This window comes from Vombatus ursinus, unplaced genomic scaffold (assembly GCF_900497805.2).
Source record: "Vombatus ursinus unplaced genomic scaffold, bare-nosed wombat genome assembly UNPS02014791.1, whole genome shotgun sequence".
In the NCBI taxonomy this organism is placed as follows: domain Eukaryota; kingdom Metazoa; phylum Chordata; class Mammalia; order Diprotodontia; family Vombatidae; genus Vombatus; species Vombatus ursinus.
Window position 1 is genome coordinate 3,098,955 of NW_020954569.1, and position 25,737 is coordinate 3,124,691.

General features: G+C 37.7%; 1 protein-coding gene across 2 annotated transcripts in view; it reads right to left on the bottom strand.

Annotated features, from left to right (window-relative positions):
- Positions 1 to 25,737, bottom strand: part of CDH20 (cadherin 20) — a 70,617-nt gene that overhangs the window by 26,025 nt on the left and 18,855 nt on the right. For both annotated transcript variants that reach the window (XM_027869005.1, XM_027869004.1), the window contains exons 4-8: positions 25,527 to 25,694; positions 20,153 to 20,340; positions 11,623 to 11,876; positions 3,549 to 3,685; positions 922 to 1,043 (exon numbers count right to left, since the gene is read on the bottom strand). In XM_027869005.1, coding sequence (XP_027724806.1) covers positions 922 to 1,043; positions 3,549 to 3,685; positions 11,623 to 11,876; positions 20,153 to 20,340; positions 25,527 to 25,694 — 869 coding nt within the window. The remainder of the gene's footprint in view (positions 1 to 921; positions 1,044 to 3,548; positions 3,686 to 11,622; positions 11,877 to 20,152; positions 20,341 to 25,526; positions 25,695 to 25,737) is intronic.

Below are 25,737 nucleotides of genomic sequence, written 5' to 3' on the forward strand. Positions count from 1 at the left end.
ACTCAACTTCAGTTTCCTCAACCATAAAATTAGGATAATAATAACACCTGTCTCCCAGGGTTGTTGTGAGAATCAAATGAGATAATATTAGTAAAGTGCTAAGCACAGTTCCTGGTACATAGTAGGTGCTTAATAAATGCTTATTTCCTTTCTTCCTTCATCTCTCAATAGGGAGTAGTTTAACAGTACTGTTCTTCCAACACTTAGCTTGAGATCTACTTTGAGAGGATATCAGGTTTTTTTGGGGGGGGGAATAGGAGGGAGTAATTTGGGGGCATGTAGCACTTAGTAAGTATAGGGTAGAAAAAGTGCCACGCTGCAGGTTTTAGTTAGCTTGAGAGGATTGAGTACCCAAAGAAAATCCTGTTGAAAGCACCACTGGGAAGTGAAGGGGGAGCAAAAATTAAGGGGAAAGGGTACGAGAAAAACCACTTATTTTAATATTTTGCAAACAATACTTTGAAGAAAAGAAGAGGAAACTACTTTCTTCTGCCTCCCGTCTCTTGCACCACATATTTCCTACATCCTCTATTTCCCAGGAACAAGAACTTAAGCCAATGCTATTAGCTCAACAACACTGTGGTTAAATGGTCTTTTGTGTGCTAGCCCAAGAACCTAACCACCATTTATAATGTTGTTCCCGTGGGAGAATACATTCATAACTCTGAAAGACTGATCTCCATGCACATTTTAGGACAATACCTGTCGGGAAATGTTGAAACTTAAGGTATGACTAGTTTATTGTAATAAGAAATATGTAACAGGTGTTCCTCTGGGCTACACACCCATTTTCTATGTTGGGGACTAATCATCAGTGCAAAAGACAATTCATAGTGCTTGGCACATAGCAAGCATTTGAGTGTTTTTCATTCATTCACTCATTCATTCATTCAAAGACCTCAATCACGTGGGCCTACTTACCTGCCCAGCTTTGGCATTTTCACAAACAAAAGCTTCATAGAATCTGGGGAACTCAGGAGCATTGTCATTCACATCCAAGACCTTTACTGTGACAGAAACACTTCCAATTTGTGTGGGGTTGTCTGAAGAAAAAATAAAATAGAATATAGAAAGAATAAGTTATTCAGGGACCCAGGAAAAGTAACTAATTGAGGGAAGCAATATGTTTACTTGGTCATACTAACTGCTCCTAAATGAATGGATCAATTACATACAAATATTATAATGTAAACAAAGGTCATGATACATACCTAACATAAAGCTGAGCTAGTGTCCAGTAAACAGACAATGAAAGACTGAGCAAGAACCAGGGGTGTTAGAGGGAAGAAGGAACAGATTACTAGGTAGAGGGAGCAGACATGAGGAGCAGGAGGTACCAAGTTTATCTAAGAAAAATCTCTGAATTCTTGGCTTAGCTTTGACTTAAGATTGTAAATGTATCAAAAAAGCCAACTTGTACTCTGGAGTTTATTTAAGATGGTGTGTGTCTAATTTGATATACATTCAAACCCTGGGTAGCTTTATTTCTGTACCAAGGAGTTTTGCTTTGAATTATATGTCATTAAAATGTAAATAACTCAACATTTAGGGGTTACACAGAGGGTCTGTCAGAGAATTTGAGAAACCAAATATATGTTACAGTATATGAGTTGGGTACAGCTTAGGGCCCAACTGGGTACATGCATCTTTGGTAGAACTTATATTTGAAATCCAGTAGCTTTCACATTGCCTCACCCTTGTCCCTTTTGTGCCTTGGCCTCCCACTCCATTTAGAGCAGAATGGAAGAGAATAAACATGGTGAAATCCTGAGAATGGATTTCAGTGGAGAGTTGATGGAAGGATGAGAAACATCTCCCTGCATGCATAGTGAAAACTCAATTACCATAAGATTATAGAATCATAGCTCGAGAGCTTGAAAGGTTCCCAGAGACTATCTCATCCTACTTCTCATTTTACAGATGAGGAATATGAGGCCTAGGTATGTTAAGTGACTTGCCTAAAGTTACAAAGGTGGAAAGTATTAGAGGTAGGATTTAAACCTATTTCTTCTGACTTGAGTCAGTGCATTAAATTAGCTTGAACACAGTAATTTTCTATCATAATGAGAGACCTATTGGAGTTCATCTAGTTCAACTTATACCTGACCAATCTATCTAATGAAATCCAATCAATAAACATATATTTAGCACCTACTATGTACCAGGCACTGTGCTAAGCACTGGGGAGACAATTAATGAAAATAAAGACAATCCCTGCTCTCAAGGAGCTTACAATCTATATGGGGAGACAACACACAAAAGAAGGCAGGAAGGTGGGGGACACCAGAAGGTACTCTGCATGGGGACTTCTTGTTCCATGAAGCTGAAACCAGATGGAGCAGCAGATACAAAGTGGGATGAGAAAACCATTTCATTACATTTTCATGACAAGTGCCATTCAGGCCTCACTGAGGAATGAAGCTTTGGAGAAGTAACTACCTTTCCTGTGCCCTATTCCATTTAGAGGTAGTTTTAATTATTGGCAAATTTTTCCTCACTTTGAGCTGAAATATGCCATGCTGCAGTTTCTATGTATCTCTCCTAGTTATGTGCTCTGGAGCCAAGCAGAACAAATCTTAATTTCTATTCCACGTGACATTCCCTTATATACTTGAATAAAGGCGTCACATTCCCATTAAGACTTCTCTTCTTGTCAGATTGGTCAAATGATCTTTGTTTTGAGTTCCATCAACATCCTGGTTGCCCTCCTTTAGATCTCCTCTAGTTTGTTTATGTCCTTCCTAAAGAATGTCCTTCTCCCAAAATGAATATAAGCATCCAGATATGCTCTAACTAGGGTAGAGGAAGCAGGATTTTTACCTGCCTCACTCTGAACATTATACATCTATCAGTGTAGCCTAAGATGGAATAGCTTTCTTAGCTGCTACTGCTGACTCATATGAACCTTTAAGTCTACAAAACTGCCATTTAAAATGTGTGTGTGTGTGTGTGTGTGTGTAGTTGTCTATTCATCTTTCCTTATGTCTATATTTATATAGACAACTCTTTTGCAAATTTAAGCACAGGACTATATTTCTAAAAATTCAATTTCATCTTAGCTTTATCCTATTATTCCAGCCTATTGAGATCTTTTTTATGTGTGTACTGGTTGGTCATGCAGAGTGTTAGCCATTAGGTATCCCTCTCAGCTTCATGGTATCTTATAAATTTGATAGCATGTCTTTTATATTTTTATCCAAGTGAATGACAAAACTATTGAGCAGACCAGGACCATGGACAGAGCCCAGTGGCATTCCACTAGGCCTTCTCTTAGTTTTAAGACAAATCCTAGAATCTTAGAATGTTAGCACTAGAAAGGACCTTGGAAGTCACCTAATTCAACCTCTTCATTTTATCTATGAGGAAACTGAAGGTTAGACAGATTAAGTGGCTTGCCTTAGTCATATAAGTCTTTGGCAGAGCTATGATTCCCATTTTCTCCTGATTCCTAAGAATGACAAAAATATATATTCAACCCAAGTTCTTGAAATTTTCACATTCTAGAATACCTATATTTATTCACTAAGAGACCTAGCTATTCTACTTACTCATTTCCATAGCCAGGACGGTGATATTATGCCATGAAAGTTCCTCTCGGTCAAGGGGTCTTGCAGTCATGAGAGCCCCTGTTGTGATGTCAACATAAAAGAATCTCCCAGGGTCACTGCTCCTGTCAATTGAATATCTGTAAAATATGTATTAGAAACATTATGTTTGCCTCTGGAAGAAAATAGTGCAAGTAAACCATCATGCAATGGACCATGCAGTATATGAAGACATGATTCAATGGATTCTGTAACAGAACTTAACTCAAAAGGCTATCCCTACCAATACTGATTGAAAATTGGTTGCCTGATCACGTGCAGATCAGTCAGATCATCATACTTAAATTTCCTCATCTATAAGATGAGAAAAATATAACAATAGTACTAGCCTATATCTTAAGGATGGTTTGAAGATGTCACTATAAGGCTGTTTTAAAACTATTTTGTCCAAATGTGTTTAAAAGTGTAAAAGGAATAACATATATAGCCCCCTTAGAGTGTCTCTTGCTGAAAAAGCTTTAATCTAGAAGAATTTCCAAGGATAGGAAAGAGAATGCATTTATTTTTGAAAGGCAGCATAGTATGGTAGCTATAATTCAAACCTACCTGGGTTTGAATTCTGCTTTAGATGCTTATTGATTGTGTAACTACTAGAAATTCACTTAGCCTCTCATTGCCTCAGTTTCCTCATTTGTAAAATGTTGACACTAATACTTATACTTCCACAGAGTTATTGTGAAGGAAACATTTTTGAAACCTTGAAGAAGCATACAAATAAGCTGTTATCATTACTGAAGTGAATAGGAGAGCCCCTGGGATTTATACGCTTTAGGAAGTTGTGCAGCTTTCTGTCTATTCATTTCAGGTAATAGCAATCTTATTCTTTGGCCTGAAAACTAAGCTATTTGTAAACAGAGAAATTCCAAGGAAGCAAAGTCCAGGGACAGAGAGGAACTAGATAGATAGAAAGAAGGGTCTCAGAGTTAGGAAAGCAAGGATGAAAATTAATACCTTCTCTCTGATAAGTCGCTGTTTAGGGCTTTTCTTTCTAAGTTGGAAGCATTGAAGTGATTATAGGGAGCTTTAAGGGAGTTACAAGTTATTTGACATGTGGAATCTAAAAACAAGGAGAAAATAAAGATTTCTCCTTAAAATATAATAAAGAAAAACAGTTAAATAAACCACTGATAGAAAAGTTGAAGTTTAATGTGAGAGGTACTTGATTTGTATGTAGGGTATTTATATTTCACTAAATCTTGCTCTCAATGGCATATCACTTTCTTATGCATAGAATTTCATGTTATTGATTATTCAGTCAAAAGGTTTTCTGCTGCATACATACAGGACTCCTCTCTCTGTCTGTGTGAAACTCCATGATGATCTCTTTCCAATGAGGAGTGAGTCTCCTTGGCAACTATTGTATTCACTTCAATTAACCCCTTTTCTCAGTCTCTGAAGACTTGCTATTTAATCACATTTTAATTGTTAAAAACTATTTATATAAAATGTTTCTAATGCCCTTATGGAAGTGTTGAAGTAAGCCATGTATGGACAGAGAAGCCCCTTTGTCTTTGAAAAAACTTTCTGCCTAGAGTTTCAAGGTGCAGAAAGAGGACAGAGGCAGAGCCAAATACCCTGTCCACCATGCGTAGACAGCCAATGGCCCCTCAACTCAGACTGACATATTCTGGTACAGTCACTATTATAGCAGTGGCCTGAACCTCTACCTGCTATGACTGGGATAGTATCACAGCTGAGACCCAGAGGCAGGGATGCAAGTTGCTACTGGAACTATGGGGAGTTAGGAATTGCAGTTTCTAGGGTGCTTGGACCATAAGTTTCTGGAGACCATATCTTGGTAAATGGGAGGAAGACAAACCTGCTCCTACCACAATATTACCATGCTCTAGTCGACTGATGTCCCTGGTTCTAGAAAACTGGCCCTAGACTTATAACTCCTGCCCATAATCTTTTTACTACCTAAGAAAAATAGAAGTATCATTCTGCTTTGGGAAAAAAAATTTGGAGGATCAGCTCTTAACAATCCTATTATTCATCTTCTTTGTATAATAAAATGTATGTGGTTTGAATATGAATGGCCTGTGAAATGACATAAAAGATGGAGTGAATTAGATTGAAGGGAACCAAATGGATATTTCTCTAATTTTAATATTTTGCTGCCATATTACACCTTCATTCCTCTAGATAGATCAATATAGAATTGAAGAGAACTTGGGGTGGGGGAGGAAAGAGTCATCAACTTGTATGTAGTCTAAACACCCTCTGGTGAATAGTAGGGGAATACTGCATCTGTTGGGAAAGTTCACCCATGGACACTGAATACCCTCTGATATAACCATTGGGATAGGGGTTTGAGGTCATTTACTAGTGACCAAAGTATACCATACTTCCTAGCTAGTTAATTAATTAATTATACAACAACCTATTTCTCTGTAAGTTGTAGAAAACAGAGGAAAAAGCCATGTGTGAATGGGTATGGCTTTGGCAGCACCAACAAGTGTGTAGTTAGCATACATTGCATATCACATTTAATAATGCTGGTTAATTTAAAAAAATAATATTTTTTTTGCTTGTCTATCTTTTGCAGACAAGACCATATAGGACAGGATTATATGCTAATCAATGCTTTGAGTTACTGATATGTAGGAACATTTCAACCAATTAGTCTATAGACTCATGACTATGGATTTCAGGAAGCTGTCAAAATTGTAGGCATAATGTCTATGGGAAAAGCAATGGTCTCTGAAGTTCTAGCCCTGAAAACTGAGGTGTTCAAACTGGTGACAGACATTTCAGATAGCATTTTTCTATAACAAAATAAAACAAAGAGCCCTCAGGCTTGCTCTTCCTAACATTCTTAATTTGTTCTCTGAAAGCTAACATTAGTTGAAATGAAATAGGATACAATTCATTCCAGAGGAACAATGCTACAAATAGGTCTTTGGCTGAATGATGACTCAACAAGATTTTGTGACTTTTCACTAGGGATTGGTAATCAAGTAATAATGATGTTATTGCTAAAAGATATATGTATGAGGCAACTTCATGTGGGATATACCTCTAATAGAAAATGACTAAATGTTAAAATCTGATTAGAATGAATAATTTGACCAAGTGTCACTGATAGGAGTCCCATCATTCATAATTAGAATCCCTCTCCTAGTTCCTAAATAGATTGATGGAGTGAGTGTTTGCAGGCAGAACAGTTTTTCAGAACTAATTTTCAAGAAGCAAAAGAATGAGCAAATGAACAAGCATTAGTAGGGCAGAAGGAGAAGAATGTTTCAATACAATAGGAAATGAACTAAATGGGACATCCTGGCGTGACTTATGTGGGTGTCTAGCTGTTCTCTGTTAGGATTTTTCATTTGTACTAGAGAGGCAGCATGGCATAGTTAAGTAGCTCTCAAAGGGTGGTCCAGGAACCTCTCAGAGTTCCTGAGACACTTTAAAACAGTCTGCAAAGTAAAAATTATTTTCATAAAAATACTAAGACATTTTAACATACAATATGATAAATATCAATAGATATAACACACACAAACCAAAGCTCTTTGAAGGAGGGGTCTTCACTACTTTTTGAGAGTGTGAAGGGATTCTGAGACCGAAAAACTTGAGAACCACTAGTATAGTGGATAGAAGGGCTGGCCTTTGAGTCAAGAAGGCTTAGTTCCATCTCTGACATGACCATGAGTAAATCACTAAACTACTTTGTGCCCCTGGGAACTGTAAGTTAAACTGTAAGTTAAAGAAAAGTTGCAGGTCTGCATTAATAGAAGGGGTTCATACACTGGGAGTTCCCTACACTGATGAAATCACAGGTCCAGACCACCTCTCCCCATCCCATGTACCCCTAAAACGGTAAAGTAGGCATGATATTTGGATGCCAAATTGTATGAATAGAATACCCATCATGTTTACTTTGTATCATTTTCATTCACTTAGTGGTGGATGTTACTGAGGGAAGTATTGATACGTTATGCATGAGTACTTGGAGTTCATGTGTAGAACAAGTGTGGGATTCAAAAGGCAGACCCGGCTCCTTGGCAACCAAAATAGGCTCATTTACCAGCGAACAAACAGTTTGTGCTTGTTGGAAATCCTTCAGGCATTAACCAAAAATTCAGAAGAAACCAAACCCTTATTTGGTTTGTATCTTGATGAGGCTGCTTAACACTAAACATACAGTACTTTATTTTACTACAAAAATTCTCCAAGAAAGCTACTTTGAAAGTTCCATGCATTTAAAAAAATGACTGGCCCTTTTACTCTCAACATTTTAAATGCTGGTGAGATGTTGATGCTGCATGATTTGAGATGCATTTTTGGTATGAGATTACAAAATGTGTCTTCTATGCAAAGTACATATAGAATAAAAAATGAGATGACTAAGTATGCAAAAAATGAAAAATGTTTTAGAAGAAAATAATACTTGCAACAAAAAGGAAGGAATAACATAGGAAAGGTACAAGAGGAAAATTATACTCCCTCTAAACATCAATTATAGCTAAAATAAATTCTGGCTAAGTCCTGATTGTCCTGGAGGTTATCCTTCACTTCTGTGACTTCTATTCTGGTTAGGGCCACTGGGAGGCAGTGGAAGCTAGTGCTGGATACAGGTCATCTGCTTCAGGGGGCTCTTCCCTCTCTGCTGCATTACACTGAATCAGGTTTGGTTGCAACTACTCATTTGATGTCTTCAGGAACTCACTTGTTTCTGCTGATTGTGGCTATGGAGGGCTATATTCCTCTCCAGAGAACAATTTCTGAGATCTTGACATCACTAAGGAATCCTTCCCCTTTCTTCCAGCCACAGTTTGCTAATAGGAACAATTTTGTGCAAAGTATCTAAAAATCATCCCTCATTCCCATAACACCCTGGCCAGGTACTAGGGACCAATACTATTTAGAACTTAATATGATCTTTCGATTAGTGTATAGGCATTCTTTTTTTGTTTGTTTGTTTGTTTTTGCTAGGCAATGGAGTTAAGTGACTTGTCCAGGGTCACACAGCTAGTATACGTCAAGTGTCTGATTTGAACTCAGGTCCTCCTGACTCCAGGGTCAGTGCTCTGTCCACTGCGCCACCTAGCTGCCCCTATAGGCGTTCTTAATCAAGCAATCCGTGGACAGATTTCCCAGGGTCTATGAACTTGAATGGGAAAAATTTACATTTTTATTTTATTACATATTTACATATTACATATTGCACATTTATTTATTTTCACTAACCTCTAACTGAAACTTGGCATTTTCTTTAATTATTTTAAAACATTATTCTGAAAGGGGTCTTAGAATAGACTTTGGCAGACTTCTAAAGCTGTCCATGACACACACACACACACACACACACACACACACACACACACACACACACACAAAAGATTAAGAACCTTGATTAGTAGGAGAACCTTTTCACTGAGAGCAGTACTTTATTAAGAGCTGTTTGTCTTACTTGTGCTCATTACATTATCATATCATGAACTATTTTTCCAATTTGACGGTGGGAGAGTCCAAAGGCAGAGGGTGAGACTATGAGCATCTTGTGATGCCCATGTTGTTTCCCTAACTCTTTCAGGCTGGAAGCACAGGGATTACTCACAGTTGATCCTACCACAGATCAACATGGGAACATTGAAGCGCTATGTTTCCAATCTGTGCCAGTTCACTGATTCTTAGGCAATCTGTTGACCCCTCCCTCCCAGAAGGTTCACCATCTTGATGCTGAACTGAGTATGAACACTCCAGCAGCATAGCCCAGGACTCTGGAGCGCAAGTGATCTGCCAGCCTCAGCCTACCCAGTAGCTGAGATTACATACATGTATTCCCACACCTGGCCTAGTTTCCATTTTCCAAGGGAATCTTTCAGAATTGAAATAGGACCCTTTTTAAAAAAAAAAATAAAAGAATAGTCTATAAGATCTCTTCTAAAAAGTTATTCTGGTATCATCTAATTGATTCATTGGGATACATTTATTATCGTCCAATGTTGACACGGGAATTATTTGTATTTTTATTTGATTATAATTGTCTCTGTTTTGGTGATGATGGTGATGACAGTGGAATTTTTTCTCTCTCCTTCAAATTTCCCATTTTAGTTAGAAGGCATAAGGATAGCATATAGCTAGAATACTGCCACTAATTAAAGGTTAGTTGTTTTCTAGAAGTTGAAAAAGCAATGGTTATACAAAACTGAGGACTGAGTATGAACTTTCTGGAAAGAGAAGGATGTCTGCTGAAATTGGTATAACAACTGAGAGAACTCATACTCAGAATGGGGGTGTCTTGATTGAGACTCATGGCTTCTGTGAGGAGGTGAGTAATGAGCTGCAAATGGTATAAAGGGGACAGCAGTGTTCACAAAGAGGCAGGTTTTCAACTCAAATTCAATCATTCCCTAGTGAGAGCCTACCCTGCTCAACATTGATAACCAACATTTTCATTTAGATGAAAACTGATGCCAGGTGGGGAAAGCATCCTGGTAACCGACAGAGAATTTGACAGATCAGAGGATGTTTAAAATGAATTAACTGCACTAATGCCCCAAATTCATTTTCCCGTATTGTGGGCTTCAACAATTAACATGACAGATGGCTTCAAACATCCTCAAAATACTGGTCTTTTGTGTTAAGCCCTTGGCAATTGCCTTTGGAAAGTCTATGTGTCATACTGCTCATCAGCTGTTTGGAGTTTTGTTCCAGGTCTGACGTGAAACCTTCTCAATCCCCAGGCAACTCTCTAATACTATAACTGGCAGAGAACACGCAGAACTGCATTGGTAGAGGGAATGTCCTAACTTGGAGTTCCCTACACCAACGAAAACACAGGTTGAGTGGGAAAAAAAAAAAGATTGCCCAGGTAGGTTTATAAAGTGCTTTACATGTATTTGAAATAAAGCAGCTTTGGTAAATTTTGAAGTTCTATACAACTATTATTATTACTACATTATCCCATTTAATAGTAACAATATCTAGCATTTATATCTTGTTTTAAGGTTTACAAAGTGCTTTACAAATATCTCATTTGATCCTCATAACAACTCTGGAAGTTAGACCCTATTATTATCCCTATTTTTCAGTTAAGGAAACTGAAGCACATAGAGGTTTAAGTAAGGTACCCAGGGTCACACAGCTTGTAAATGTTTGAGATCGGATATGAATTTGGGTCTTCCTGACTCCAGAACCTGTGCTCTATCCCCAGCATCACCTAGCTGGTACTCAAAACAACTCTCTGAGGAAGTTCAAGATATTCATCTCACAGATGAATAAACTAAGGCCAAGAATAGTAAAACAATGATAGTAAATGCAATATAGTAAAACAATAAATAAGGGCATCTAAGTGGCACAATGGATAGAATGCTAGGTTTGAAGTCAGGAAGACTCATCTTTGTGAATTCAAATCTGGCCTCAGATGCTAGCTGTGTGACCCTGGGCAAGTCACTTAACCGTGTTTACTTCAGTTTCCTCATCTGTAAAATGAGATGGAATAGGAAATGACAAACCATTCTATTTATCTCTGCCAAGAAAACCCCAAATGGGGTCATGAATGGTGGGACACAACTGAACAACAACAGCAACAAAACAATAAATGGTAAAACAATAATAGTAAAGCTCAGAACCATGCAGCTCATAAACTAGGTAGGGTTCAAACCCACTTTTTTCTTCTACCTTAAACTCCTGTGTTCTTTTGCATCCTTCATGCCTGTACTGCCTCTTGAAAGGAGTATCTTGGTAAGAAGGCTGAACTTCCCAAATGCCCATAGATTTATTAGAGTGAAGCCCAAGTGGAAATGTGCCCTGCCCTGTCTGGATTATAGCTGCATACTTGAATTGTTTATTGACAATGGGTATGGTTTACATGTGTTTCCAAGATGATATAGAGTCATATGATTTTAAACAGAAGAAATGAGAAAAAGGGGCATATTCAAGGAGTGAAGGAAATGGAGAAGGAGTAAGGAGGGAAAGGGCAGAGGTGGGAAGAAGTGTTTATGCTCAGTACATACAAGAAAGGGGCAGATTCCAGGATATGGGAAGAGGATGAAATCTGCGGAAAAACCTGATTGAGTTGTTGGTCACGTCTGGGTCCTTGGCAGAAATGATCTGTATGGTGGTTCCAATCTCCACATCTTCAGGCACCTCCACAAAATAAAAGCCAGGATCAAAAACAGGGGGCTCATCTACATCCTCCACGCTGATGTGAACTGTGGTCGTGTCTTGGAAAGGGCCTAGGTTCAGAAAGCGAACTTCCAGGTGGGGATTGGCTCCCTCTACTTTCAAAGTGTAGCTTTTCTTGCTTTCAAAACTCAGTGGCTGAAAAGGGATTACAAGGCACACTAATTAACCACTTGAACATATGCCAGGTGTCTAATGGGCTATCTCTAATGATGGTTGATCGAAAAGAGTCTCATTTTTTATAACAGGTTGGGAGAGTAAAAGAATATATATAGGAATATTCTTGTTCCCTTGCCTTTCCTTGTCCCAGAGTTTGAGCTCAGGTTTATTTCTGGTACCTTGGGTAGGAAAGGTAGGGAAGAAGTCAGGTCTTGGGATTACTAACCATTAGAATGGCTTACCAATTAAAAATACATTAGGTAAGCTTTTTCATGTTTATCTTTGTAGTTGTTAAAAACCATGGTATTGTGTTAAGACAGGATGCCCAATCTCAACTCTGTTGTGGGCTCACCATTTCACTCTATCACAGGGTATCATAGCAACACAGACTTAGAGATAGGAGGTACGATACCTAGTCCAGCCTCTCATTTGATAGAAGACCCATTTCAACATTCTTTGGTTCAGTTTCTCCATGTGAGAAAGACGAGATATTTAGATTTTATAGGACTCCCTCATATGGATGCCATGGGCACCAACAAGTTAACATCTATTAACATTTAAATTCATAGAGTGTTAGATCTGGAAGAGACCTTTGAGATGTTCTTCTTCAACCCCCTCATTTCATAGATGAGAAAACTGATGCCTAATGAAGTTGATTGGGCCAACCAAAATCACAGAGCAGATGGTGAAAGAGCTGGAATAAGGATCCAGGTCTCCTGCCTCTCAGGCAAGGTTTTTTTTTTTTTTTCCCTCCAGATAACAAATTTACTTTGAGTCTTCAAAGTGATTATTTTATGCAAAGTAGTGTTTTTCTTCCTCATTTGTATCCTTAACTCTACAGCTGAGATCTGTTATTTCAAAAGAAATAAAGTTTTTCTGGGGAGGAGAAGACCATAAGTGACGTTTGTTTTTGAACAATAATCTGTTTTATGTTTTACCAACTGACAGAAATGGAAGAGAAAAGTCTCTTAAAGAAGATTGAAATGATAATTATTCCAGAAAACAGCAACAATGCAAATCTTTTATGAAATTAAATCCTGTAAAATAATTATAGTGAATATCAAAGCAATTACATGATAGCTTAAGTGTCAGGAGGTAAAATGCTGATGACTTCATTTCTTCTAGCCTGGCAGTTGTGAGAAGAGAAGATATTTAAGCACTCACTGCTGTTGTTGAGGAAATCATGGAAAATCAGCCCAGCAGAAACTTCAGAATGAATGTATTACTTGTTGGAAACATTGTTGCTTGAGCAATTGCCCTACTTTAAAAAAGCAAGCCTCACCCAGGATTGCTTAAACAAAAGAATTATTACCTTGGGTGGGGATGGGGGGAACGGTGAAGTCACCCATGCACTACAGCTGGTTAAGCTCAGTCTGTCAGTAACATGCTGTCTATTCTCTGAATTCAAGAGGGGAGTAATTAATGAAAGCTTTACTCATTTGCATAAGTGTGGCTAGAACAATTGTGATGTGACATATGGTCCTTTCTACATGGAATATCCAGGGGTAGGCCGTCTTTTGGGGTTGCTGTTTGCAATGAGTACCGTTGTTGACAGAGTCTCTACCTCTGCTCTGTGGGCAGACAAACAATTTTGCTCCAAGTGAGAAACCTTCCTTCACTGAATCAGAGAAGGGAATGGATATCTAAACACTCGGTGGAGTTCAGTTGATAACATCCATGGGAAATTAGCCCAGCAGAAATTTCTGAATGGATAAGTCTGAATGGGATTCTCCACGTGGTTGAGATTTTTAAAAACAGCCTCAGCCACAGAGCAGATAATTTGTGTCTTGCTATTATCATAGATTTAGAGCTAGGAGAGACCTTATAAGCAATCATATACTACTTTCTCATTTTACAAAGGAAGCACATAGAGGTCCAGTGACTTGCCTAGGTTCATCTAGCTCACAGAGTAGCTAGGTGATGCAGTGGATATAGTGCTGGGCCTAGAGTCATGAAGACTGCTCCTCCTGAGTTCAAATCTGGCCTCAGAAATTTACTAGTTGTGTGACCCTGGGAATCCTGCTTGCTTCAATCTGTAACATGAGCTGGAGAGGGAAATGGCAAACCACTCCAGTACCTTTGTCAAGAAAATCCCCAATGGGGTAAGAGTTGGACATGACTAAAAAATGACTGAATCTATCTAGTAAGAATCTGAGGTGGGATTTGAACTCAGTTCATCCCTCCTAATCTCTGTCTCCTAGCTTCCCTGGTTTCCTTCATATCTCCACTAAATTCTGCCTTCTATAAGAAGTTTTTCACAATCTCACTTAAAGCTAATTCCTTCCTTCTGTTGATCATATTCACTTTATTCTGTCTACATCTGGATTGTACATACTTGTTTGTATATTGCCTCTTCCATTAGACTGTGAGCTCCTAGAGGACAGGGATTGTTTTTGGCTTTGTATCCTTGGAGCTTAGCACAGTTTCTGGAACATAGTAGGTACTATAAGAAATGTGTGCTGACTAACTGCAGGTCCATTGCTCCATCCATTATGTTACACTGCCTCTTAACAAGGAGAACCTTCATGAAACTTTATGATTCATATATACCTGCTTTTCAAATTGATTTTATATCCTTTTGTTATGCTATCATATTTTATAATGAGTGAGAATGATATAGTGGATAGAGTGCCTTGAAATTAGGAAGACCTGGATTCTAATCTCACCTCCAACACTGGTTAGCTATGTGATCTGGGGAAGTCATTTAATCTTTCTGGATATTAGACAACACGCAATACTTTAGTTTAGAGACAGCTCAAAATCACAGATCCTTGATGAATGAACTTTACTACCCTCATACACCTTCTAAAAAACTCTGTGCAAGTGGAGTTCCTCCCAAACAAATATATTCTTCTGGCTCTATGTCTTTACATAACTTGTCTCCCATGCCTGCCCTACTCCTCTCATCTTCATCTCTTGGAACCTCTAGGTCCATCCAGATATTGGCTCAAGTGCTATCGTCTACATGAGGCCCTTTTGAATCCCCCCAGTTGTTAGGGCTCCCCCTCATCCAAATTACACATAGTTTAGGAGCCCCAAGTAGAGTATAAAATCCTTGCAAGCAAGGTCAGTTTTGTTTTGGCATCCTCAGTGCCTAGCACATATTAGTGTTTGGTAAATCCTTGTTGAATTAAACTTAGGATCATAAATTTAGAATTGTAAGTAACCTTAGAGATCATTGAATCCAATGCTTTCATTTTACAGATGAAGAAACTGAGGCATAGAGAGATTGAGTTCCTTGCCCAGGGTCATCCAGTTATCAAGTAGATAATGTAAGATTTGAACTTAGCTTATCTTGACTCCAAGTATATTGCTCTATCTACTATACTACTTTGCCTCCTAATGAGGTAACAAAGTAGAACAAATTAAAAAGTAAAATGTAGACTAGGAAGAAATACAGTGAATTATTCTTATGTTGACAAATTCAATGTGTATCATTTAGACCCCAAAGTTTCATTTTGAAATAGATGCAAAGTGTTTAGTTAGAATTAAGTAGATATTTAGCATCATAACCACAGACATTATAATTAGAGCAGGATTCAAATCTTGGCCCTGTTAATGAGCTGTTGTGTGACCCTGGGAAAATCACTTAACTTCACAGAATCTTCATTTTACCCATCAATAAAATAGGTAAAATAGAAATACTGTGCACCATGCCTATACCATAGATTTGTTGTGGGTATTGAATGGGATAATGTATGTGAAAACTCTTTGGAAAAGGTAAAGCACTAAATAAAATACATTAATATGGAATGAAATATTTTAGGTACTATAATCATTTATGGTGAATAATCACATAAGTAATGCAAAAAACTTCTTGTCCATTCCTCAAAGTAATGCCTCATGGTTGATGAATAAAGCACACTTACTTTCTCCTACTTTTACCTCTTGATATCCATGTGAGAATCTCCAAATATTTATACTTCTAATGAAGGACATGTCCTTCCTGGGCCTCGGTTTTCCCATATGTCAAATTGTGTGTGTTTGTGTGTGTGAATAGATGATCTCTGAAATCACTTCTAGCACCAACATTTTATAATCCTATGATTCTACAAAGAAGTGATTGAAAACTGGGAAAAGGCAAATGCTACCCTCTTCTTAAAAATAAGGCCAAAAAGTTAGGCCTTGAAATGATTCTGGTGATAACTGAACTTTGGTTATTCCTAATATGTTAACCAATCAGTTAATTAATGATTCACACAACAAGAAAAGTGTAAAGTGCCAGGTAGGAATAAGTGGGACTTTATGGAGAAGAGGCAATCTGATAAGAACAACTCAGGTTCTTATTTTGGAAGAGTGACAATCTTTGGAGACTGGTGGGACACAGTCGATGTGATGGATCTGTGTTTCAGGAAGGTGTTTGGCTCTGATCCATGGTATGTTCTTAATAACAAGGTAGGAAGGAATGGCCTGGCATAAGCAGCAGGGTTTTGTCCCACGTGGGTGGGCTCTGTGCATAGTATTATCTAAAATATTATTTGTGACTTACATAATGACATTGAGGTTATGGTCAATAGGTTTGATACTGAAACCAAGTTAGGACAGAGTGACAAAAACTTAAAATATAGGAGAAGAATTGAAAATGATCTTGACAGATTTGATACATATTTTGTCAGAATGAGGATGAAGTTCTATAAGGTCTCAAAAATAGATAATCCATTGTCTTGTCTAATGTTGATATTATCTTGCTTGGAAGTAAGAGGTTGGAAAATATTATCATTTAGGGCTTCTTTCGGCTCTAGAGTGGCTATTTTTTTTCCCTGAGGCTTAAGCTATTTTATGATATTTTGATAGAAGGGATAAATATTAGTTTGTTAGAGAATTATAGAATCTCTGAGTTGGAAGGGACCTCAGAGGCACTCTGGAATATCATATACCTGAAAAAGAAACTATATAAAATACCCTTAAGAGGGGTCATTTAGTCTTAGGCTGAACACCTCTAATAAGGTTCAACCTCTTCTTCCCCAGGCAATCTATTCCACTTTGGGGAAGCTCTAAGTGTCAGGAAGTATTTCCATGTATCAAACTTAAAATTTTTATGTCTATCCATTGTTCCTAGTTCTACCATCCAGGAAAAAGCAGAATTCTAGCTATGCTTTCCTATTATATTATTGGGAAATTAATTTTTGAACTCAAGTTTAAAGACTACAGTTATACCCATTTATTAGATTAAGTCCACTGCCATTAACTCTTGCCCTCTTGAGGTCTTTTCTCTTCCTTACTCTGGCATCCAAGGTGTAAGCTATTCTTTCTAGTGTGTCTTCTGTAGGTTTATGCTTTATCCAAGAGTACAGCAGTAAGAGTCAGAAGACCTGAGTTCCAATTCTGGCACTACTATGTAATAACTTTGTGATCTTGGTCAAGTCACCTTACCTCATTATTTCCTCATCTGTAAAATGAAGGGATTGAACTTGCTGACTTCTAAGATCTCTTCCAGGTTGAAATCTATGATTCTCTATTAAATAGCACAAGTCCAACCCCAAATGCCTGAAATACTGTACTGGAGATGCCCATCTAAACTGACTTCTTACCCTTAACAACTGCTCTTTGTGTCTGACTACTCAACTTTTTCTTAATATACTTAATTGCACTAATGCCGAGGTCACAGTGAATATAGCACTGGGCCTAGAGTCAGGAAGACCTGAGTTCAAATCTAAACTCAGACACTTGCTAACTGTGTGACTGTGGGCAAGTCTCTTACCCCTGTTTGCCTCAGTTTCCTTATTTGTAAATTGAGCTGGAGAAGGAAATGGCAAATCACTCCAGTAACTTTGCCAAGAAAATTCCAAATGGGGTCATGCAGAGTTGGACATGACTGAAATGACTGAACAACAACAAGGTAATAGTTCTTGATCTTTTCTAAAAGACTTTTATGAGACTTTGCCAAATGTTGGGCTAAAATCTATGTAGAATAGCATCTATAGCATTCTGCTGTTGTGTCAATCCAGTAAGTGAGCCTGACAAAAAAGGCACTGGGGTCAGTCACTCTTGATGACACCCTCTTGATGAAGTGATCTGTCACCACTACTTTCTTTTTCACATGTTGACTATCTCTGCTATAAATTTTCTTTGAAAGACATTTTCCCAAATCTATTACTTTTAAAAGATAAGTTAGAATTTTAAATGCATAAAGTGAATTTTATTAATCACAAATTGGCAAATGAAGGAAACTTTCAGTCTCATCTGGTGTGATCTAAGGAAGTTTTTTGATTGTTGATTTGGACCTGATATCTAGTATACCAAGTTCCAGGTGAGAACTTCTCCTCCTCCCAATGCAAATTGGCACCTCTCTGCAATTTACAGTATTAGAGAGTTGCTCGGGGGCACAGAGCGGTTAATTGACTTACCTAGGGTCACACAGCCAGTATGTGGCAGAGGCAGGTCTTGAACCCAGGTCTCCCTGATTCATAGGCCAGCTCTCTATCCACTTCACCACATTAATTAAATGTTTTAATTAATTGAGAGTTGCCATATATGAGGTGTGATTATACGGTAATGAAGCAGATTCTACAAGTCACAAATGAAAAAGAGTCTAATTACTTTATAGTACCAGACATGCATTACCAATTTTAAAAGAATTAGAATATAATAAAATACCCTGATACTAAAATTGCACTCAACATTTCTTTGATGATACAGAAGGTATTTTAGGGTCTTGCAAAACCTTAGTATCATCATTTTGAACACCAATTATCACACTATATATATATATCTATATAGATAGATAGATAGATAGTGTGATAATTGTGATATATATACACATGTGTGATATATATATATATCACATATATACATATACATATACATACATATATATATATGTATATATATATGTCAGGCTGGTTAATAGCCATTTCTAGTTGATAGAGCAAAAGTCAGTTTATCCAATTATCTAATTGGCTCCATCATAGTCTATCTGTATATCTGTCTGATTGTTTCTCTATTAATTGCTCAATTCTTTCCCTGCTATAAAGCCATATAAGTTCAGCTAATTCTTATTATCTTCTAAACAGAACCATAACTAACCATTTTTTTGCACTTGGGGAGGAGGGAGGAGAAAGTACAAAAGAAAGCCTCAAATTAACTCCTAAAGACATATTCATTTGAAGGTGAGGAAAGATCCCAGGATACCAGGGGTCAGAAACTCCTGAACTCTTTCTATTCTGCTGAAGGACTGTTAAGTGCTGTGGATGCTCTTTATAGTTTGGCACTGTGGGGACAGCCTCTCATCACCCTGCCCTAGTTATGGCTCTGCTTCTAATGCAAGATTTTTTATGAAGCTCAAACCCTTTGAAAATAATTTACATACCCTTCAAAATACTTGAAAATAGAGTTTTTTGAGGTAGTGTGGTAAAGTGGATAGAAAGTTGGCCTGAAGATCTAGGTTCAAGTCTCACCCAGATTTGATATATCATGGCTGAGTTTTTCTGGGCAAGTCACTCAAAGCTCTCTAAGACTATGAGCAGAGAGGAAGGTGCTGATTTGCATTGGTGAAGGAATTTCTTCACCTGATGTTACTATGTTGATGAAATCACAGGTCCAATCCTTATTCCTCTCCTAAAAAATAATTCATTGAGTTTTAAAATTAATAATATGTTTTCCTAGCTAATCAGATTTAAGAATTAAAAAAAAAATGACAGAATTCATCTTCCAGCTTGGGTTCATAGCCTATATTCAGAATCATGCTTTCTTGGGCTCAGTGATGTCTTACCTAGAGCTAAAAATCACTTAAGCAGTCATGTTTGATAAAGCTTCTTCAAGTCTCATTAGCATTTATGGATCTTCAAGTAGCAATTAAAAATCCCCTGCATATTATTTATTGATGTATAAATAATTTTATGGTTCACTTTATTGTTATTTATGATACACTAGAGTAAAAAATGTGTGCTATTCAAGGCAAATATTGATCAAATCATTCACGTCATTGGATAATTAAGTGACAAAGATTTTTTAAATGGGTAAAGAGTGAATTGGGAAATTAGTATGGAGAAATGACATATTTATATACTTTTCTAATGACCTAGTACCCTCTGTGTAAAATGAAGACACAACCAATTTTCACATGTAGGCAAGAACTAGAGAATTTTTTTTTGCAACATAATCTCACTTATTTCATGTTAATTCATTCATTCCTTCATATGGTCATTACTACCTACTGTAGACCATAAAACACTATATAAAGGTGAATGATAATCACCAGCACTTCATATATTTCCTTAGGTAAAAAAGTGATTAGATAGGAGAATATATGCTACCTTCCTAACTGTTATGATGCCAACTTGGAAACTTGGATCCGTGTTGATGTCAAAGGTGTCCAGGCCATCTCCATCCACAATGGTGTACTTCATTTCTGCATTGATTCCTTCATCCAGATCTTTGGCAAATACACGTCCCACTGTAGAACTAACTGGAGCTGATTCTAACACGCTCATCTGGTAGTGCTCTGAAAAGAGAGGTGGAAAGGTGAAATTGTTGACTGTGTCAATATGAAAATACACAGGTATTATATAGAGCAACCCACCAGTCATCAAGACAAACCATAAGCTACAGTGTTATTCTGTAGGGTGGGGTGGTGAGTATAAAGTGTTAGTCTCCTAGTTTTCTGGCTAATGTTTACATAGTGCTTTAAAGTTTACAGAACACTTTCCATACATTTTCTTATTTGTTGCTTCTGGTTGAGCTTCAACCAGAAGTTGTTGCCTGAATCAGTGTGCCTCAGTAGTGGAGTGACTTTGTATGTGTGTCTTAAATTCCTTGGGCCACAGTTCCTCATTTATAAAGTGATGGGGTTAGACTTAATGATCTCCAAGTCCATTTTGTCTCTAACATTGTAAGTCTCAACAGCAAATCAAAACACCGAGAACTGTAAAAATGAGATGCACAGAATCCATCCAAGATAAATTTGCTGTGGCAGCAGAGCAGAGAAGGAGAGAGATGAGTCCTCGATCCAGTGAGTGTGCCTCATTCCTTTTAAAACACAAATATTGCTTTTGGCTTGGGAAGAATTATCATTATGTGCCAGTATTTTACTTCTTTCGATTAAACTTAGGTGTCTCCCCAAACAGCTTTGTCAATACATCATCAACTAATTCTTAACTGTCTTCAAGATAAGTATAGAATAGATCTTAAAAACTAACCACTTGTTTGCTCTGCAGACATTACCCACAGCTACATCTCCCCTCTTTGCGTAGAACAGTGGGCCCTGCATGCTGGTGAATAGGACCTCCCTCCCAGTGCTAAAGGGTATGTAAGTCTTGCATGCCGGGGAGTGAATTTCCCCAAGCTCCAGGTGAGGTATGGAAATAGAATCTAAATGGAATTACTGATGCAATAGCACCCTAATAAAGGTGCCTACCTTTGGAATAAGTCTCTGGTATCCTTTTCTCTGTGTTCCAGGATCAGGTCAATGGAAAACATTGAGTACAGAGCTGTGCTTGTCATTGTGAGAGGATTACCTGGTAGCCCCCTGCTAGCTTTGACTTCATCTATCATCAAGGTAATACCATCCTTTTTTCCATCATGACATAGATCCCAATCTGCCTTGTTTTGTTTCCAGGCCCGTGGATATTTATCTTTGTGAAAACATTTGGCCTTTAGGAAGCTAAATTGTTAACAATTCCTCATTATTTAGTGAGTCATAACTAAATAATGAAGAAAAATATATAACCGCTTTTCCTAAGAATGTGGTCTTTCTCCTAAAGCATTTCCCAAATCACAACCAAGCCTGAATACAGAGACCCTCAATTCCAGACAGTTTTGGGAAAGAAGGCGGCACTAAACCACACATTGCCTTGTATAATGAGAATTTAGGCCGATTCTTGCCTAGGAAGGAGGGTAGTTGTGATGTGCCAACAGGTGCCTGGTTTAAGGTTACCTACACAGTTTTTGGCAAAGCCTTAAGGAGAATTCAGGATTCCTGATGCCCAATCCAGTGTTTCCTGTCTACAAACATGTATATGTAATCATTAGATTATGAGTTCCTTGAGGACACAGTCTGTCTTTTGCCTTTATATTTTCAGCACTTGTCATGGGTGCTTGGCAGGTAGTGGATACTTAATAAATAAATGTTTACTGACTGACTCAGATGTACATTTATAATCTGAATGCATATTCTATTAAAGTATGAGGGAAGTACCAGGGCTCCTACTTATTTAACTTCATAATATTCAGTTAAATAAAAATTAGTGAACTATGAGATGTTAAGTTTTCCATTTATCAATAGCCTACAGTGAGTAGCCGTGAATTTTTGAAAGCAGAAAACAAAAATGATTTCCATCAACAATGGCATAAAAAATCAGAATGTTACTGAAGTAGAAGAAATAATTGAAGATAGTGTTGAAGGAGTTGGAGCTCACTTGAACTTGGCTTTAGCAAATCATAAGAGTAAATAATAATGATGTAAAGTAAAGGGACATAGCTAAGTGGCATAGTAGATAGAGTCATGGGCCTGGAGTGAGGAAGACATGGGTTCAAATTCAGCCTCAGAAACTTACTGGCTGTGTGACACTGGGCAAGTCACTTAACCCCAATTCCCTTGCCAAAAAAAATGAGGAAACTGAGGCACAGAGAACTTAAGCCACTTGCTCAAGGTCATATAACTGATAAGCGTCTGAAGCCAGATTCCAACTCGGGTCTTCTGACTCCAAGTCCAATGCCTAAGGCACTTTAGCACCTGGCCTTTAAAATATAACAATTCTGAACAACATAATACAGTGAATCAGTAACACCAAAGTTAGTCCTACTCCCCAACTCCATCATCTGAAAGGGACCAAAGGACCACAGATTTAGTAATGGATGCCTTTGTATTTCAGTCATTCCCTCCATTCTTCTCTTGAAAGTCAAATAACTGATGGAAAAGATGGACAGAATGAAACTATGGATTATATTCCATTAAAAACAAAATGGAAATCAACAAAAAAGGTTTAAGACTATGTGCTTCCCAGTGTCCTCCACATATAAACTCCTTTCTCCCTGCATTCTCAATAGCTTGCAGATGTTTTTTCTTTCTTCATTTAGCGCCATTTCCTTTACTTTATTATTGCCTTACTTTACATCATAAATTCCCTTTACTTTCTCATTGTTATTTAGTCATATCTGACTCTTCATGATCCCATTTGGGATTTTTGTGGCAAAGATACTGGAATGGTTTGCCATTCCCTTCTCCAGCTCATTTTACAGATGAGGAAACCGAGGCAAACAAAGCCATAATGAGGTCAAGGCAACTAGGGCTTTGACCCCAAGATATCAAAATCTAGACAACTCTGACACTGCCATGTTCTCCTTTGCCAGACAGAAGCTGGACTTAGCACCTACTTAGCATGAATAATTGGTTAAAATAGGATGCTATCAGATTATCTGTTTCCCACACCCAGGTAAGTTCTTTTTTCTGCAAACTGGCCTTGCTATAGTCCGGGGGTGGGGAACCTATAGCCTCGAGGCTACATGTGGCCCTCTAGGTCCTCAAATGAGGTCCTTTAACTGAGTCCAAACTTCACAGAACAAATCCTCTTAATAAAAGGATTTGTTCTTTAAAACTTGGACTATGTCAAAAGGCCGCACCCAAGGACCTAGAAAGCCACATGTGGCCTTAAGGCTGCAAGGGTCTCCACCCCTGCCCTAGAACATTCAATTTTTCTTTCAGCCTTCTCACCATGGAATACCCCTCTTGCCATGCTATCCCCCATTTCCCATTGGTGAGTTCCTTCCTGTGCCTCCATTTTGCAGATGAGCCCAGGCAGGTTGACCTTCATTCCTATCCTGGCTGTGCTTCTGACTTTCTCACCTTTAATGCCATGCCCTAGTGTGGGTACCTTCCCCCACCCTCCACTTTTATAATCTGCCTTTTCTTCATTAGAATGCAAGCTTCTTAAGGGCAAGATCTGTCTTTCTTTTTGCTTGTATCCTTACTTTTTAGTATAGTGCCAGGCACATAGTAAGTCCTTAATAAATGCTTGTTGACTGTCTGCTGGTAGAGATAGGATTTCCCTTGAAGTATAACTACAGCATAATAAGATACCTTTACTTCAGAGTTTCACGGCACTTGTTTCACACATTAGTTTGGATTCTTGACAGTCTTTCCAGACAATGTATGTTTTGACAGATTCATTGTTTGAGGAAATGTCAATGAGATAATATTTGTAAAGCTATTAGCACAGTGCCTGAAACATAATGAGGTGCTTAATATATGCTTGTTCCCTCCCCAAGATTCCCCTTCCCCCTTTACTTTCGTTTTGTCAAACTCTCTTAGTTTGTATGTTTAATAGTCTTTCAGGAATCTCTATTTGAATGCTAAGTATCCTTAACTCAGAGCTAATACATCTCAAACTATAATCATCTTCTCCCCAAAACCATCTTTTCCTTTAAATGACTTCTCTACATATCTTATTGGTATCATAATTTTACTCACCAAGGTTTGACACATTCCAGTCATCTTTAATTCCTCTCTCAACCTTGTCCCCATCCCCTTTCCCCATTCACCTCTGTTGCATCTTTTTAGCTTTCTTTTAAGTGTTTTCCTCCATTGGAATGTAAGTAACTTGAGGGCAGGGGTTGTCTTCCTTTTTACTTATATTTGTATTCCCAGAGCTTAGCAGAGTACTTGACATGTAATTAGTGCTTAATCAATACTTGTTGACTAATTCCACCAAAAACTATCTTGTTTCATTTTGTACTTACTCATTTATATATACATCTTCTCCCAAATAAAATGTAAGCTCCTTGAGGGAAGGGACTGTTTCATTTCTGTCTGTATCCTCAGCACCTAGCAAAATGCCTAGCACATAGTAGGAACTTAATAAAGATTTGTTGATTGATTGATAGATAGATTGACTTAATATTGCTTTATCCTACAGGAACTACCTCCTTCCTTCCTATTCTTCAAGCCCCATTCAAGTTATGCCTTTCTGGTAAGAGTAATCCCTCATTTAAATGCCTATAGCATATATTACATTATATTATGTTATTATAATATATTACATCATGTCATATATCATACATATTATTGTATGTTTTGTCATGTCAAATGTTATGATATATTATATATTATACTGTGTTATATTATAATATATCATGTCATGTTATATCATTATGTTATATATGATCTTTATTATTGATTTGCTAATTATAATGTAATGCCTTGTAATTATTTGATTTTTAAAATGTGTACATCTTTCATTTTCCCATGTAGATTGCAAGCTTCTTGAGAGTAAGGTGTCTCTTTTATATACCTTTGAATTCCCCATATTGTCTGGAATATAGTGCTTGATAAATATTAATTGATAATTCAAAAGCTAAAGTGATTGACAATTTTGCTCTAATGCTTGAGATCTGGAAGAAGAGAGTGGTGGCTGAGAGAGGATAACATCGATGAAGAAGATACAGTTTCCAAACCTAATAGAATTTATGTGAATCTAATTATTTTTCAAAATTATTTGGAAGGGAAACCTAAGCATAGGATCTAGAAATGGAATGGATATTGGAGATCATTTAGTCTGGTTTCCTCATTTTTAGGAAACTGAGATCTAGAACAATGACTAAGTGTCTTTATTGGGTAAATAGCAGAGAGAGATCTCAATTTCATCCCAGCATTGGCTAACATGGACTCTACAAGCATATTTGATATATACATACTCTGTGGAAATCGGGGTGGATTATCATTGACATCGGAGAGGGTGATGTTGACGGTGGTTGTTCCCGCCAATCCCCCGAGCTGTCCTCCCATATCCTTGGCTTGTATAATCACTTCATAGTATTCTTTTGCTTCTCTGTCCATGTTCATGAGTGCTGTCCTAATTACACCTGCAGGATAGCAAAAAGTCTCTTCTTAAGAAGGCAAATTACA